The sequence below is a fragment of the Poecilia formosa genome, unplaced genomic scaffold (genome assembly GCF_000485575.1).
Source record: "Poecilia formosa unplaced genomic scaffold, Poecilia_formosa-5.1.2 Scaffold54, whole genome shotgun sequence".
Lineage (NCBI taxonomy): Eukaryota > Metazoa > Chordata > Actinopteri > Cyprinodontiformes > Poeciliidae > Poecilia > Poecilia formosa.
Genome location: NW_006799993.1, coordinates 584,159 through 601,922, shown reverse-complemented (window position 1 = coordinate 601,922; position 17,764 = coordinate 584,159). Strand labels below are relative to the sequence as shown.

The following is a 17,764-nucleotide window of genomic DNA, read 5'->3' as shown; positions in this document are numbered from 1 at the left end:
GATATCAGGTGAGAAAATAGAAAACAATAAAAGTAAAAGTATATTTTGGGATTTTTGAATTGATACACACAGTAGAAGACAAACATATATATACATAACAGGTGAGATTCAAGGGTGAGGGGCATCAGGCAGTTGAGAGGGGGAGATTTATTAAAACTATCATCCTTCATATACAGTGCCTTGCAAAACTATTGACCCTCACCATGACATTTTGCAACTGTACAGCAAGAAACTTTAATATTTTTTTGTTGGGATTTTATGTGATGGACTCGACAAAATATAGAGTATTGTGGAAAGGATAGGAAACGATGCATGGTTTCCAATATTCTATGTAAGTAGAAATCAAAAAAACTAAGGGTCAGTTTGCAGATGAGTTTAATTGAGAGGGACCCAGAGGAGAGAGAGGAAGTGAGTACTTGCAAGTATGTGGCAAAAATACTCTGATATTCATAAAGGACGCCAGGAGTATCAGAGAAAAACAAGCACAGATGTGACATAAATCTGACCTCGTCTAGCCCCTATTACTTTGATACCTCTAAATTAAATCAAGTGCAGCCAAAGTACCTTACACTCTCTATGTTTATATCCAAAGGAATGTAGAAATCATGGATTATTCTCGTTCCACTTCACAATCTTGTGTTGCTCCATCACTTAAAATCTTAATAAGCAGATAAAGGATGACAGAAAAGAGCATGTAATGGCTTTTTGCAAGGCACTGTAGTTTAAGTATATTCTCTTTGATTAACTAGAATGTGCTGCAGATGTTACATCCCGGAAGGAACGGACAGACAAGAAAGAATAAAGTGTTTTCCCTCCCATTTAACCCCATAGTATGAGGTGATGTAGCCCTGTGTTCACCTTCTAACGGATCAACACCAAACACCCGATTCTTTGCCCTGCAGACGGGCACTTCTGAAACATTTTCCAACAGCTCTACATTCGTGAATATGGAATTACAAGGCTAAATACTGATAGTGATAGACCTTATTATATTGAGCCATATATACACATTCATTTGTTTCGGATATATTAGATACACAAATTGTGTTCTGTAATAAAATAAATATTTGCATTCCTTTGGAAACATCCACTCACAGGCAAAAGACTTTAACCTGAACTGAAGGATGAAATCATTGTGGGGAACATGTGAGCATCATAGTTGCAAATGTGCAAAAATATTTTCACAACTTACATATGGAGTGGCATATCCAAACTGTAGTGCATACGTAGATACATACATACAGAGATGGAAGCTACATGTTTCTGGGATTAAACATATTCCCTTTTCAGTGGGGGAGAGGTGCAGAGGTACCACTGCAGAGCCTTGCAACATGGCTGAGCTGTTTGTAGGCTTAGGCCTATATATAAAAACAAGAAAAGCTCCATGTCTCCATCTGTGGTCTGTCACAGTCACTGCATGGTCAGCCATATCCAGCAGCCCCACAGGAGCTGCTTCATGTGAACCAGGTAGACGGCCAAAGCAGCCTCCAGCTCCTCGCATGCTCTCTGCGGCCGCCTGCGGTCGGTGCAGTACATCGCAACGCCGAGGAATGACATGAGCAGGAAGAGGCAGGTGAACAGGGCAAGATGGGGCCGGGCCGGTGTCGTCTCATAGGCTGAAAAATGAGAGCACGTTGTTAAGTGTTTTGGCTTGTAAATGGCGAGCATTTAAATGAAAATGTGCAAAAGACTTTCTTTTTGGATCCAAGAAGCACAGAATAGAAAAAAAAGATGAGTGCCTCCAATCAAAAGGCAAATAATATCAAATTTTAGTAATTTTAAGAAAGTGTTTTCTCTAAAAACAGGAAGTGCCTAATGGGTTATTGCGCTACACAGTTTTCTTTAAAAAAATGAGCTTTCTAACCGTCTATATATTATATTGATAAGGTCAATGAAAGTAAAGCGTAGAGGATATATTTCTCCTCATGTACCAAAAATAATCTTCCTTATGTTCCCTAACTGTTAAGGGAATGAACAACAAGCTAGCTGGACCAGATAGCTTGCACAGGAAATCAACAGCTAGACCACCAACCCAACTGCAGCTGTTGGTTGCAAAAATATTGTTTACTAGGTAAAAAAAAAAACACTTTGTTTTACAACAGGCTTTTAGTCTGCGTATTCTCTATCAGTATAAAACATCGGGTGATGTCTGCAGATTGCATTAAATCATGAACCGCTCTCTCCTCCAGCATGTTTAGAAAACAACAATTATGAGCTTCAGGTTATAATTTCTCCCAATGAAGAAGAGGGTGCTTGACTCAAAGGTTGAAGTAATTTTTGGGATACAATCTTCTATGTGTATGATTGATTTTTTATTAATTTAATTTACTGCTTATTTCTGTAAAATTAATGTTCTTCTCTGAATTGAAACGATATCAGCCAGTGTAAGGAACAAAACTGCCATGACCTCCAAATCTGAAAAATGATGTTACATGCCCTTTGACTACAAATTAACCATTTTAGTACAATTTGTGATATTTATGTGCCTCAGATTCTTAAAAACAAGGGAGTATCAGTGATTAGTGTAACCACAGTGTCCACATCAAGCAAAAGTAGCTTGTAACAAATCATGAAAGCTAAATTATGTGATGATTTACGGTAGATATTGGCAAAGACTTTGCAGTGCTGTTGGTGCTCCCCCATGCAACTCGGTGCTCCTTTTGAATAAACTTACCACCTAGAGGGTCACAGTAAATATCTGTGAAGCCAACAGAGAATAGATTTTGTGTCAACACAAGCCAACTTCAATGATATGCACCAGCTACAAATCAGTTATTGTGGTCTGACAGTCCACTTTCACTCAGGACTTAATGTACTGTCATTTGCATTGCAAGATTTATTTGCTCTCTCATGTTTGGTCGCTTACGCATTCCTATGCTTGAGTGCATTTTCTTAATTAAATTCCTGTGAATGTGCAGCTGACAATGACAAATATCATGAAATAAACTTTTAAGAGTCGTGCAACTGAACTCTGCAAAGTGTTAAAAGTTGACTTTTCTCACCGTGTACTGTGGTCTCCGGCTCCCTGAATCGAACCCTGCGCTCGCCCTTCCGTCTGTGGTTGGTTTCTGCGTCTGACCCATAATTGGGACTTGGCCTCTTTAGAATGGAGGTAGGGACTTTGACACTGGTTGCCTACATTGAAATTAACTCAACATGAATATTCTGCACAGATAACAGTTCAACGAGACAAATAAATGAGAAATAACACATGTATTTTGTGAACAAGTCCCCACCCCTACCTTAGGATTTGGCGTGTCTTCCTGCTGGTGGTGGGCATCTTTTCTGTGACGCACCTCGCAAACTTTCTCGCGGTGGGAATGAGGAAGACAGTTGACAGTGTCTCTGAGGGACTCTGCAGCAGCGAAGCGTTTGGACAGCGCCGACACGCACTGGCCCAGAGAGTCTAGAGGGAATACCATGATCACACTGTGCATGAGCAGGGAGCTGATTCATGTTAATGTCTGAGGTAAAGGCGGAGAGAGTGAACCGAAGGTAAATGTGGAACATGCAAATGTGTCCCAACACAGGAGCCAGGATGTTAACCCTTGCATGCTGTAATTGTTCTGCTGTTGTTCAGCACCAAAGTGTGAATTTCCTTCTGGGATTAATAAAGTATATTGTGTTCAATTCAATTGAACATTTGGGAAGGGATCAACAAACAATGAAAATGCAACTATAGATAAAGATTGTAGAAGCAGTTTATCTGATTTTCTAAACAATTGTTAGTCCTTAATAATGTTGTTAAATATCTGAGCAGCAAATGAGTTTTATCTATATCTTTCAACAAAAAAACAATGAGCAATGTGTGTTAGAGACTTCATTTCTTTCTTTTTTCTTTTTTACTTTCTAGGATGTCGGGATCTTGCCATCCATTAAAAAACTCTTCATAATGTTCACGGTTGTTTTCTTACTGGTGTATAATATTTCCTTAGCTGATACTTCAGCCACTGATGCAAACTGAAATCTTAGGAACCCTTATAGTATTTAGGAGCCTCTATCCTGGTTGTGATGCAGCTTTAATGTTTCTTTTTTGTCAAAACTACTGAATCACAGCATGGATAAAGTGTATAATAAAAGCTTGTGTTTTCTTTTCGACAGCTCTCACTCCATGTTGAGCTGTTATAACATGGCCTTTAACGGTAACCATGAAATGTTAGTTAATACAAAGGGTGGATTATTTGTTGACTGAAAAATGCAAATGATTCAAGAGATCATGTTACACTGATTAAAAGAACTGAAGTCATTGCATCAGAAGTTTTGTTGATTTATTTAATTACCTGGCAGATAACAACTCCTTATTGTTCGTGGCACCCAACAGGGGTCAGTGTTGGGCACTAGATTGACTAAATTTGTTTGTTTTATAAATCAAGAAGAATTTAGCTCATCCAAAGACAACTAGAGAACTAATTGTACTGATTTGCTGAATTTACTTGGTGTGATGACCATACTAAAACATACAGACTTTAAATTTTATTTAAATAAAAACAGTAAGTTAAAAAAAAAACTAATTACTATTTTCTATATTTTTTTTCCAAAAATACTTCCTGAATAATGTTAACAAGTTTGAAGTAGATTCAGTTTAATAAACTGAAACTGAATTGAAAAGTTTGCTGGTCTACTAAGTCTCAAAAGCTCAAAACCTCATAAGTTATCTCTACATTTAGCTATAGTCCTGTATTTCCACACTCAATCTGTCAAAATGCTTTGGGTTAACTTGTGTCTAAGGTCTATTAGGATGAATAAGCCTAAAAATAACAGAGAGAGACTACGGTCTTGTCGGGGGAACAAACTTGAATCAGAAGTCAAAACAAACAATGATAAATCCTGTAGATGATCTAGAAGGCTTAGCCTGGAATGAGTCTGCTTGTTGCTACAGGGACTTTGGAAACATGAGTCTGGTTTCTATTTATGAGCGAAACGAATCTGAATCGATCGAAAAGCCTTGAGGCAGTCTCTGCAGTTGGCAGTTTTGAACTACACAACTTTGCAGCAACTTTACATTCACAGAGCCATTTAAAATACACAAAAGTGATAAAAAAATTCATCTTTTTTGTTTTTAATTAAAATGATAATTCAAATTGTCTTTTATTTTTACAGATAGATAATCAGATTACGGAAACAGAGTGTTTATGTTAAAAAAAAAGTGAAATAGATTGATAAAGAAATAAAATATATTTTAGCTTTTATCCATTTGGAGCCCATTTATGTAGATTTGTTACAAATTATCCAAATTATATGATGTATTGTGTTTAAAAGGAGTTAACCGTTGTCCAACACGTCATGGGGATACAAACATGATGAAGTCTACAACTTCATGTGCATTTGGAGTATCTCTATTAAACCAATAGAGATACTCTGGTTTGTTTAGAAACTCTCCTCTATGGTTGGATTAAAATAACTATGCAAAGATAGTGTGGAAAAATCGTTGCAAATTAGCAAACACTTAAAAGCAGTTGATGAAATGAATGGCACAAGTTGGTTTGAACAGCTTTTTCCCCTTTAACTAATCAAATAATGACCCAAAAACGTAATGCTATATTAACTTGGGTTATCTTTGGGTTAACGATAAGAGACTAAATACTTTCTGACAACAAGCAGTAACAAAAAAATAGAACAAACATCGATTTATTTCATTTAAATTTGTGCTTTCCTGAACACCAGACAACATTTCGGTGAAGCAAGACCTTGTTTATAATCTTCTGTGGTGAGCAATAAAGGATTCTGACAAGCTTTCTAGCACTACATGTATATTGCTGTGTCTCTTTGATGCTGTACAAAGTACAGCTACCATTTGGCTCCACTGCCTCAGAAAGCTGACTTAGCAGCCTGGGTGATTTTAATGTACTACTCTTTTTACAACACAGCAGTCCTCACAAAAATGCAGAGTTAAGAAGTTGGAAGGAAGAAAGAAAGAGAGCGAGAGAGTCTTAGGCTTTGCAAGTGCAAGCGAAGCATGCTCACGACGCAACAAATTGTGGCCTCAAACTGTCAGAGAGCCACATATCTGCTTGTTGTTCTGCATAAAACTATTTCTGTGTTCAACACAACTGCAAGTGTTTATTAATTTAACATTTTCACTGCTTGACATTCTCCGCAGAAGCACTTCAGATCAGCTGTGCATTTTCACAGACACTGCCGCTGAACAATGTTAACAGGCGTCTCCCACTAGTTACACACCCATGTTTGATTTACAGCAGCTATTAAGTTGTGTATTTTAAGCATCTCTGTTTCAACATTTCCTTGGAAAGAGAGTTATGTTTACTTTCCCTCTTCTGCAACATTTGAGTGTTTACCTGAGTATTCAGTCTTGCCGATCTCAGCATAGACGGTTGCCATGAGCTCCAGGCTTCTGGCTGTTATTGGATGGTCGTTACCAAAGGTCCTCTGATGAATCTTTGTAGCCTAAATCACACAGACAAAGGAAACAAGAAGACAATGTAGAGAAGCCAAAACATGTAACATACCCATACTTTTTCACTCCAGTAATTAGACGAGAAGGAGCATTTTGAAAACAAAGAATTAATCTAAACCAACATGCAAAAAAAAAAAAAAATGCCAGTAATCAAAGTGAGTGTATATGAAAAGTGAATAACTTTTTTTGAGATCTTTGGGAGAGAGGAAGGACTCTACCTTAGCTAAAATTTTAAATTGGAAGAAACCTGCTTTTACAATGGAGCTAATGAACTTCTCAAATTAAAAAAAAAGAAAGATTTTGTCCAAATCAACAATATTCTTTATATATGCAAAGGCAGAAAAAGCAGTAATGAAATTCCCAAACATACCTTACCGCTGTATTCTAGGGCAAGATGTGGTCTAAGAAGAGAAGAGAGAAAATTAGAATTACACAAGAATTTCAATATATTGTCTCTGTTTGTAATAATAATAATAATAATAATAATAATAATAATAATAAATGTTAAAAATGAGTATTTGCAGGGACACTACCAGTAGGAAGTTCACCACCAAATCAGTTGCAGTGCTAAACCAGTGCAACCGCTTACTTAGCATCAGGTATTCCTGTTTCCACAGGAATAAACTCACAAACTCAGGCATCCATAAACGCTGTTTATGGATGCCTGAGTTGATGAGGCATGTGTTTAATACTTGATAGGTATAATCATTTGTTATGGGTCTCTTTTAAGATGAAAACAGTACAAACAAAGAGCTTCACTATGAACTGCAGGTAGGATTAGTATTAGTTTAACTTGAGCTCACTGCCTCTTATCTTAAACTTGTTTATTTTATTGTCATCTGACATTGTTTGAGCAGGTCATTATGCCACGTTGAGCTGTGTAAACAGCAGATATATTCCAGTGAATCCACAAATGTTTCAGACATGTTTTTGTTTTGTTTCCCTGCTGTTTAGATGTTGATTTAGAAAACCAGAAGGGAGCAAATATTTACTAATTAGGAAAAATATGACTCTTGAGTTTATAATTTGCTCTGATCAGTTTTTAGATTTTCATTTTAAGTGCTTCTTTTAAAAAAAATCCTTAAGTAATAGAGAGATATCTTTGTGCTTCTTTAGAGTGATAAAGATAGGATATCGTTAACGCACTGATGTTTGACAAATAATTAAATGTGACCTACAATGTGGAAGCTGTTGTTCAAACCAGCAGAGCACTTGAGTTTCACAGTTTGGATCATAACAGCAGGACATTTGAGCACGTGCGCGCCGTGAGCGGACAACACAGCTGTAGGCATGCAGGCGCCTCGTTGAGGACGTGGAGACCTTTCGTTTCTGCCAGCGCTGCCGCCTCCTAACCTCCAGGGAGAATTATGGAAGGAATGCTGCTTACAGGTTGGTTTGCTTTCTCATGCTCCCCTGGCGGTGTCCTGTCAAGTGCTAAGCTAAGTGAACGTGATGGGTTTCATTGAAGACCTGCCAGTTGTTCCATGCATACCTGCCCTGAAAAAGTCAACGAAGGGCATTTGTGGCCCTCACAGCCAAGCATGTGCCTGCAGATGTAGAGCAAGCTGTGTTTAGTGCTCAGCTTGTAGGAACCAGGTGCCAGATTCATACAAATTCATCATTTCAAAAGCTGTCATACTTTTCATACCGGTCTTCAAATGTTCTGTAAATCTGAGTGCAAAAGCTTTATACCACAAATGTGTAGTGATTATAATATGATTGTTTTGTTTTTACGGTCCAAAAATCATAAAACAACATAATGCTAAAATCTTTCATGTTTATGTTTCTGGTTTGCGTTTTGGCTAAGTTAGGTCAGCTCTGCTTTAATAAAAATCTAATTAGTCAAATTAGTTTATAATGAGCCGGTTGATATGAAATCCTCACCAGATGTCAGTAACAACACAAGGAAACCAGTGCATATAAATCCATAAATTGGATGCCAAGTAATGGCATAGAAATTACATAAACATAAGTATGGAATAGGCTTACAGAAATAAGCAAATACTGAATAAAAGCCTGTTTTTGATAATGATCACCTCAATATATCTCCCATTTCTTTATACGTGTAAATTACTTGAGTTGCTACCTGATTATAAATATATTCAAATGTTGTGTCCCATTAGCTTTTCCTCTCCATGAGAAAGTCTCTGTCAAAAGAAATCCTTACCCTAAAATATTAGGGACCAGTTACAGATTGTTATGTATAAGGAAGAAGGCCTGAGACTTATATTAGATCTAGCCAGAGCATCGAGGGATCATTTTCTTACATGCAGAGGCCAAGGAGAGTTTACATGTTTTCCAAGCTTTCCGGCCTTTTTTGGGTTACATTTCCAAAGCGCAGAGGAGCAATGCAAGAGGAGAATCAAATTCCTGTGTCCTTATTTAGGTGGAAACCCGAGCCACACCAGCATAGCCATGCTCAGTCATTACCATCTCATTTATGTTTAACCACTGTATGCTCCTTGCATTAATTAAGCGCAGTGACCAGCACACCACCGTGCAAACATTCCACCCTCTGTCACCCTCCACAGCAATCAGGTTAAATGGCCTTTTCTCAGCAACGACAACAGAGGCAGAGAAAATAAGGCGCATGGTACGGCCTGAACAAAGTACCAATGCCACTGGAGACACCGGATACAGGCAGAGAGAGCAGAGTCTTTTTCCTCATTATATGCAAACACATTCAACTCATTCTCTATAAGTGGAAAATATGTCCTATAGAAAGCCTAATATATCTATTTGTAATTTCAAATTGTTTAGGAATGATTTTGGCTAATTGTGTATTGATAGATTCTTGAAATGATTTTTTTTCTTTCTTTTTTGCAAGGCAGTGAATCTCCATTGAAATTCAGCAACCCCCCTCCCCCTCCCACACAGCAAAAGTCTAATTATTTATATTTATATCCTGAATTTTTAGGGCCTAATTCTACATCGGTTTTGCGAGGCAAATAAGAAAAGGCAACAGAACCATCCAGCTTCCAATATGATGTTCGGATTATTTAGAAAATAAAAATCTAAGCATCACAATAAAATTATATAGTTTGTGACGGTAAATCCAACCACAATGAGCCTGTTGAGTCGTTAAACCTGCAAAACGTCTTTCACTTCATTAACTGCTTTACATTTCAGGCCTCGGCAGGACACAGTTTTACCTACTGTTTGCTCATGATGCAGAGCTGAGCCAGCCGTTCGAGGTGTTGCGCTTGAGAGGCCTGCTCTGAAAGCTCCTCTGGGTTTGTCCATCCTGCAGAGCCCAGGGTGGCCTCCTCCTGAGGCCCTGTTACCGAAACACAGGGCATGGAGTAAGTCAGTCAGTAGTGAGCAAAGTCCCCCTGTGTTTTTCAGTCTTCCCAATCCACACGGAGGGCAAAAGATAAATTTCAGCAACCAACTATCAGCCTGTCTGACACCGCTGCAGACTATAAGCTTGAAATGTGACGAGGATCCAACTGAGGGCCGGAGACAAGAGAGCAGAGATAAGCACAGCAGGGAGCAGATAAGGGCGTCAGACAACACGGTTTCCACGCCCACGATGAGAAGCACACAGTGACGAACCACAAACAGAAGGAGAGCACATTACGCACACAAAGCACATACGCTATCAATACCACAAGTGAATGAAAACAAATCAGTGGTGCAGGCAAAGGCTTCCTACTCAATTTGAATCCAAATACAATGATAAACATGTCAGCTGTCAGAAAGGAAATACACCGAGGTGGATAAGAAAAATGGCTTCTCTGAAGAAGTCTACCATCCAACCTGAGTCAGTGCTGATTCAGGTGCTTCGGTTAGCTGGAGTGACACAGTTCCTAATGAAAAAATGTGACCATTTGTCTCCCACTACGCCTGTCCCTGACCTCCTCCACCAAGCCCACACAACGCTGCTCTGCTGCCTCAGCAGCAGACGGCGGGGAACAGGCAGCCGTCTGGAGCGGCGAACGAAGCAGGTGATGAATGACTGACCTAGGCTAGCTCTGACTGCTCGACACAAGGCACCCCCAAGTTTATCGTAAAACGAGATAAAGCTGTCAATTTTGAAATATTTAAATGTCAGACTTGTTGATTTTTTCAGAATTACATGTCGTATCACACATCTTATTTTAGCAAACCAGTTTATACCCAAGGCGACATCAAAAATCGTTGAGTGAAGAAAACACAAAGTTTTTAGCGAGGTGTTAAAAATAGTCTTCAGACAAAGAACAAAAGCTGTAGGAAACTAGAAATGAAGCTGTACTTTCCATGGAGGCAGAACAGACATTTGTTTTTTGTCTTGTAATTGGAACCTGGATTTTCCAAGCTCTCAGTTAGAAATTCAAAGAATGTATATGAAAGCTGAGACTAGAAGCACACATTATGCTGCACAATGTCTTTTGTTATCACCTGGTAGCTAACAGCAGTACGCGCTGCAATAATGAACAAAGCCGATGTGACCAAGCACTATTCAGATGCGAGGTCATTTCCAGATTTAAGCTCCAACTTCCAAAACACAAACCGTGTAAGGCCTCAGCATTGGAACGGGAAGCTAAACCTGTTCTGTCTTAACCTTTTAAAGAATCAAATATTAGTAAAAACATTTTAATTGCAGAGCTGTGTAACTTGTCAGTCACCACCATGTTTTCTGTTTGGTGCGTTTTAGTGTATGTAAATGAAAGCTCTTAAAAGAAAGAAACCAGAATCAATTAAGGTTGATACCGGCACGTCAGAAATCAGCCACATCTGTTAACTTGTGGATCCTTACAGTTTTATACTGACCAAAAGACTAAATTCCTATGATATTGTTATTATTCAGCAAACATTTTAAAGCTACTTTCTTAAAGTGTTGTTTTCTAAATATGAGCTGCCAAATCTCATACACGTTACCTGGAAATGTAGATCATTGGAAATTCTTGGAAGTCAGAGCCAAACACCACAAAATCAAAGTCCACTATTGCGCAGTACATTATCTGTGCGCGCGCTCATTTTCCTAGAAATCTTCCCTGAAAAGTGGATCTTTAAAAAGAAAAAAAAAATACTCACCTGGGCTCCCCTGAAGAGCGGTGAGCTCGATCAATGCCACTTCGTAGAACATCTTTTCAGCCTGGATGAACTGGAGGGCCTTCCCATCTGTTTATATAGGTGAAGGACTGGTCTCAGATGACAACAGGATTAGTCAGTTGTGGGAGTTAAAAACAACCGTCACGTTTCTTTTTTTCCGTCCCGCTGGACAACAGCCATTCAGGCCAAACAGAAGGCGTAGCAATCCAAAGCAGGCTGTTAATCTCGTCGTGTGGATCTTAAAGTTCAGATTTAGTGTCTGAATCACACATTGCATTCGAGAGCAAACAAATCTCTTACTGCATTATATCCTTACTTCAAAGCCGGTTTTAATCTTTTAAGTTTCTAATTTCAGTTCAAATTCTTTGTAAAAGATTTTGACAGGAGTTTTTTTTTGTTATTGTTCCCATAAAAAGACTCTATGAATAACATCCTAAAAATAGCTCACTTTGCAAAAGCATTCAGGGCACTTAGTGTACTTGCCACTGAAAAGAGACACCGTTGATGCACGTCAGATTATTATGATGACCAATGGAACTGAGAGTGCTTAAAATAAATCCACCAGTCTCTTTTTAGGTGTCCTACTTAACATCAGATTTCCCATGTTGTAAAAATTACAACCAAAACATGTTAGTTTGTATCAGTTCTGTGACTCCACATCAAAATTACACCAAAACATCAACAAGGTTAAAAATACAAACAATAGATTTTTCTCTTCTGAAGAGCAGGAGGGTTGCCTGATTTTGTTGCATGCACAATAACCATAAAACTTTACAATCTAAATAATAATAATAATAAAAAACTTATCTGCAAACCCATAAATGGACAAAATGGAGCACACATTGCTGTTCTAAACTATTAACAACCCTTGAACATTTTGACATTTGCCACATACTTCTTATTAAAACCTGTTGACAGCTTCCAGAAGTCACCCAATTGGTACAATAATTCAGTCTCAGCATAAATAGCACCTCAGATGTTCATGAGAGAACAGCATTATGAAAGCCAGGTAACTCAGCAGACACCTCAGAGAAACTTTTCTGGAGAGGTTCAAGGTCCATTTAGGGTTTGAATTTATGTTTGTGGTTTATTGCTGCAACAACCCACAACTGAAAGAGGAGCACAGTAAGCAAACAGAACACATATACTACCAATACCACAGTCAAGTAAAAATGAATCAGAGGTACAAGCGAATTGTTTCCTGCCTAATTAGAATCCAAATACAGTCATAGAGCCGAAATACAGTGAGGTGTGTAAGAGAAACGGCAGCTCTGACCCAGGAGAAGTACGGTTCAACCTGAGCAAGCAGTTGGACCTAGAGCAGCTGTAGGGTGGGCCATCTGTGCAGGAGAATAAAGGGGATGAGGCATTGCCCAAGGTTGGCGCTCTTCTTCTTCTCACTGCTATATTTAACTACCCCGAAGCACAGCGATCCATCAACAGGAACCATGCACAATCTTTTCCTGGGAACAGCCTCTGCTCCGAACTGGTAATTGGACGCCATTAAAAAAAATAAAACAAAAGCTTGCATTAACACTAGAAACTTCAAAGGCCAATCCGCTCACACGTGCCACGAGACCCAGGTGTAAACTGAAATGACCTCCTGGGGAAACAACTAAACTTTAAACTAAGAAACCATTTAAAAAAAATAGTTTTGAACATAAATTATGGAGACACTCAACAAATGTGATTGAATTCTAAAAAAGCAGGAGTAGGTTTGTAACTGAGACATAAATCATGCCAAACATTGTTTAAGCAAAACAAAACTAAATGAGCAACCTTTAAATCTATCTGAATAAGGCAAAATGCAAACCATGTTGCATTCTGGAACCATAAATTGTTTCAAGTTAAATTAAAGTAATTATTATTTTGTCATTTCATCAACTAGACTGAACTGACTTAAACAGCTCTGCAAGGTAAATTTGCTTAACATTCACACTGTGATCAAAGTAACTGTTTTTAAAGTACATTTAAACAAGAAATATACAGTATTTGACACTACTGAGGGTGATTGATTTTGCCATCAAAATTCAAACGTTTTCCAACAAAAGTCATGACATAAAGAAATTTTTAAATTGGATTTCACTAATACTAAAAATCCCTCCTAAAGAATGATGCAGATTATTTTTATTTTAATCTCTACTACAACACAGCGGCTACAATTTGTGTCCCATTTATTTGTGTGCAGATTGGTCTTTCACATCAGCAGGGAATTAGGCTATTTGAATATTTAAATTCTTTTTTTTTTTCCCCCCAGGTCATGCATTTATATCCTGCATAGAGAAACATGAGAGAAGAAGCTGGTATTTTTGCTCTCATAAAACATTTGTGTGAAACTATAAAGTTCCCACATCCTAGTTCCTGTTTGGACAGACTGACCTATAACCTTCTTCCCCAGAATGCAGCTGCAAAAAGAGAACAGCTCTACTACTTCTGCTCATGTGATGGATGTGAAAATTACTACAGTGCCTTCCAAAATATTCACGTCAACTGAATATCTTGCACTTTTCTTCTCGGTACAACCATAAACCTCAAGCAGCCTCAACCTCAAATCTTGAGTAGACCATAGCCTTTTAAAGTGATATAAAAGAGTCCACATAGGTAATACAACAATTCTATAAATCCAGCAAAACTAACAGGTTCGTTGGAGAACGTTAAAGAACAAACATGATTATAAAGGATTAAGGAAACAGCAGAAGGGGAGGGATAAAATTGTGAAGTTTAAAGAAGCATTTCAGCCCCGTTCAGACAATCATGTAGGAATAGAAGGCGTGTGCCACATGGTAAGTCTAGTGGAGCTGCACAGATCTACATCTCAGGTTGAAGTAACAGAACACATCGCTCCCCATGCTCAAACACAGGTAGTTTAGTTCCTACAATCAACTCTAAATGAGCTTTTGGTTCTTTATTTCACTATGGATCCTGTTTTCATGTGTTTGCTCCCAAAACCAAAGAGCTGGAACTGCAGAATCGTGTCCTAAAATTCAAGCATTATCACGAGTTTTTAACTGGACTGGATGTTTTGTGTCTGTGTGCTGTTTTAAATCCAAGTCTCTGATGACTTATTGGTTTCAGTTATTTTAATCTTTTATTTGCACATTTCTTTTTAAGCCTTCTTCTGTTTTATGAAATATGTTGCATGAATAATATTGACTTGACAGGTCATTCATTGGTCATTCACGGTTCTAGTTTTCATGACAATGAAAGAAGAAAAATGTTAGTTTTTTTTTTTAGGAAAGTGATGAACAGTTTCATTTGCACAAGCCATAATGGAATGGTTTAGATCCAAGCATATCCATGTTTTTTTCTTTGTTTTTCTTATTTTTTTACAGACATAATCCTATTGGAAATCTGCGTCAATATTGAAAAAAAAAATTGTTGTTTAAATGTGCTCTCTATCTAATTGTACAGAGCTTCACCTATTTTACAAAGATTATGGAAGAAGTTATTGACACTTTGCATTGGTCTGTAACATAAAATCTCAGTAAAATACACTGATGATTCAAGTTGCTACTATAAGATTATTAACACTATATTTAAATTCATTGTAGCTTGGTTTTAACAATTATTATTATTTCAACTGTTATTATTAATACTACAGGACATTCTTATGGCTGTAATGTTACACTAACAGTAAGAGAGTGTTACTCTACTGTACATGAAACACACCAATCTGACCTGACAAAACCCATTACTATTAATGAGCTTATGTAACTCAAAAGATTTAACTCTGTCATGGTGTCCTGAGCAGGCTGGGAGGTTGCAGTGCGATAGCCACTGATAGACCTAAAATCTGCAAATGAACCTGTTTTAGACAGAGATGGGTAGAGCCATGCTGGGGTGGATAACCTGAGCTGGCTAAATTAAGCACAGAAGTATCTCTGTAACAAGGAGACGAGCAGCGAGGGTAATATATCCTGAAACAGAACACCTTTCTATTATCTCAGTGTCCTGTACTGCTGTAGTTTATAGTGGCAGTGAAGTGGAAATCCATGCATGCGCTTCTCGGCGCAGATGCAGGTTAATTAGTGCTCTCCCATTCTGTTGTACTGAGATAAGAGCCCACAAATCCTCTTAAGAGACACCCACACCTTCTGAGTGACACACAAAGCATGTGGCATTCTGGGACAAATGGGTTATTATGAACTTGTCCAGAGACATCCGCTCATCCCATTCTGCTTAAATTACTTTCTATATATATGGTCTACATCTTCCATTGTCCTGGAATTTGCTGCATGTTTGCCTCACAAAGTAAAAAAAAAAAAAAAGGTATTTTAGTTTGCTTTCTGTGACAAGTGTTGATTTAAAAACAACATGAGAAACAAGACAGACTTTTAGGAAGGATACAGTTCTTTTCAGTGATGAACAGTTCAGCAATCTGTGAAGTATAGAAAAAACAACCAACAAACACGGTTAAGTATTGAATATTCAATTTTCAACAATTTTACGATTTATGCCGTTTGCAGACGACAGAGTTATATTTTGTTGTAAGGGCTTCTCACTACGTCCTACACTACCCCTGTCCCCACTGTTGCCCCAAAAAATAGGACAATCTGGTGGTTTTAAAAATTTACTTTATGTAAAGTAAAACACAGTTTCTTGTTCTTGGTCATTCTAGTGTAACTCTAAATTCAAACTTTTGAAACATGTTTTTTTTTTCAGGATGTTTGAAATCAAATGTTCTCATGTAAATATCAATATACACACCGGGAGTCACTTATACATTTTGGAAGATAAAAAAAAATATTGAAAAATTCTGCTGCATCAGCATTACAGCTTACTCAAAGTAATATCTTTACCAGGTGTTTTTACAGAACTGTAGTAGAAGTGTGATTCAAATATCCCAACAACAATATTATTTGATCTCATCCTGTGATATGCAGATTCTTCACTCACTGCATTCTTGAAACTGAAGTTGATGGCATAAGTTACTTTTTAATTAATTTGGCGAGTAATAATCTGAATGCACTCTTGAATTACTGACATTTAATTCCCGGTAAGTCAGCTGACCCCTGACTTAAAAAGTAAGATGAGAAAATGACTATAGGAAAATGTATACACCTCATCCTGACACAGCAGAAGAATGTGAACCCCACACCTTTGATTCTAATATAGGATAGTACTGCATACACTTCAAAAATGTTTAGTTGTAGGCAGGTCTGGTCAACATCATGCTGTGTGTTGCAAAGCTCTGGAATGGAGCCAGTGTTTTGACTTAAGGCACATTCCTTTATGCACTACAACAGGGGAAGAAATTACAGCTTTGCTATTGTGAAACAAATAACCTGTAAAACACACTGAAATGTAATCAGCTAAAAGTTGATAAAGTACAAAAACATAATTCTCCCAACATAAAAAGAAGACTGTCACTGGACACCTGCTTATCATTCAGCAGCATTCCGGATGGGATGAAGGGGATCTTCCAGAGTCGGCAAGTAAGCACACAACAGCCTGCTCTGTTAAACTCGACATTGGTGCTAAAGATATCAAGGTTAAACATGGCCATTACCGTGGGGTAAGATAACATTATCTATACATAAAGTGATGCAAATATGTCTGCACAGCTGAGCAAACATATGATCCTGCGAGGAGAAAGCTGTACTTGTGCGTGTCCCGCTCCCATCCAGCTCACCTGGTGCAGGCAGTTGGGCAGAGAGGTGAAGCTCTGTACATGGGTCAGTCCCAGAAGACAGCTGAGGAAGCAGTGGAGGGCGGCCTGGTACTCCCCCTGCTGCTGGAGCTGCTGTCCCAGCTCAAACAGGCCCTCCCTCCCTCCGTTCAGCATCCCCAGTCCCAGCCAAAGTCAAAGCTGCCTCCCATCAGAGCTCTCACTGGCCGACGATGAGCTTCTTTCACTTCTGCAGCGAAGCACCACAGGAAGAAGAGCACAGTGGGGGAAATGTTTTTTTTTGTTTGTTTTTTTGTTGTTTTTTTTTAAAGAGTGTTGGCAGATAAACAAACAGAGAAGCTGTTGAAGGAAGCCTGCTGTCTGTCCCGCCCGTGCTCACTAAGTCAAGGACAGGTGGTAAGGAGCAGTGTGAGGTAGTGCCGGCGTCTCACACAGAAAAGATCCATTCTCCTCCCTCCTCTCAGGCTGCACCAGGAAAGGAGGACAGAGGAAGTTGGAGAGCGTTTGCTGTGCGAGTGGCAGCGCTCTGAGCCAATCTCTGCTCTGATTTGACGCGGTAGCTCCACCAGTGTGCCGAGTGTTTCTCCAATCCCTGAGCAGGGGATAGAAGGATGAGCAAAGTGCCTAAGGGAAGTCTTTGTTCGTCTGTAACCTTGTCACATGTTGTGAAAGAACAAACTTTCTTT

The 17,764-nt window shown here is 38.5% G+C and overlaps 1 protein-coding gene across 2 annotated transcripts; it reads right to left on the bottom strand.

Annotated features, from left to right (window-relative positions):
- Nucleotides 1-33: 33 nt before the first annotated feature.
- Nucleotides 34-17,554, bottom strand: cunh14orf180 (chromosome unknown C14orf180 homolog). Of its 2 annotated transcripts, XM_007553046.2 has the most exons (10): nt 17,082-17,554; nt 15,797-15,827; nt 11,432-11,518; nt 9,572-9,692; nt 6,786-6,816; nt 6,297-6,405; nt 3,243-3,406; nt 3,003-3,135; nt 2,675-2,698; nt 34-1,616 (listed from the first exon to the last, which is right to left on the bottom strand). In XM_007553046.2, exons 1-10 carry the CDS (start codon nt 17,232-17,234, stop codon nt 1,411-1,413), a joined length of 1,059 nt encoding a protein of 352 aa, XP_007553108.1. In that variant the 5' UTR covers nt 17,235-17,554; the 3' UTR covers nt 34-1,410. The 2 variants fall into 2 exon arrangements, with proteins under 2 accessions (XP_007553108.1, XP_007553109.1); XM_007553047.2 differs by lacking the exon at nt 2,675-2,698 and having other exon boundaries at nt 17,082-17,553.
- Between the last annotated feature and the right edge of the window lie 210 nt (nt 17,555-17,764).

Excerpts from the sequence above, each read along its gene's own strand:
- cunh14orf180 (XM_007553046.2), bottom strand. The coding sequence starts at position 17,234 with ATGCTGAACGGAGGGAGGGAGGGCCTGTTTGAGCTGGGACAGCAGCTC. Across the intron at positions 2,699-3,002 it reads GCCGGAGACCACAGTACACG|ATATTTACTGTGACCCTCTA; the intron begins GTGAGAAAAGTC and ends TTGGCTTCACAG. Across the intron at positions 1,617-2,674 it reads TTACTGTGACCCTCTAGGTG|CCTATGAGACGACACCGGCC; the intron begins GTAAGTTTATTC and ends CTCATTTTTCAG.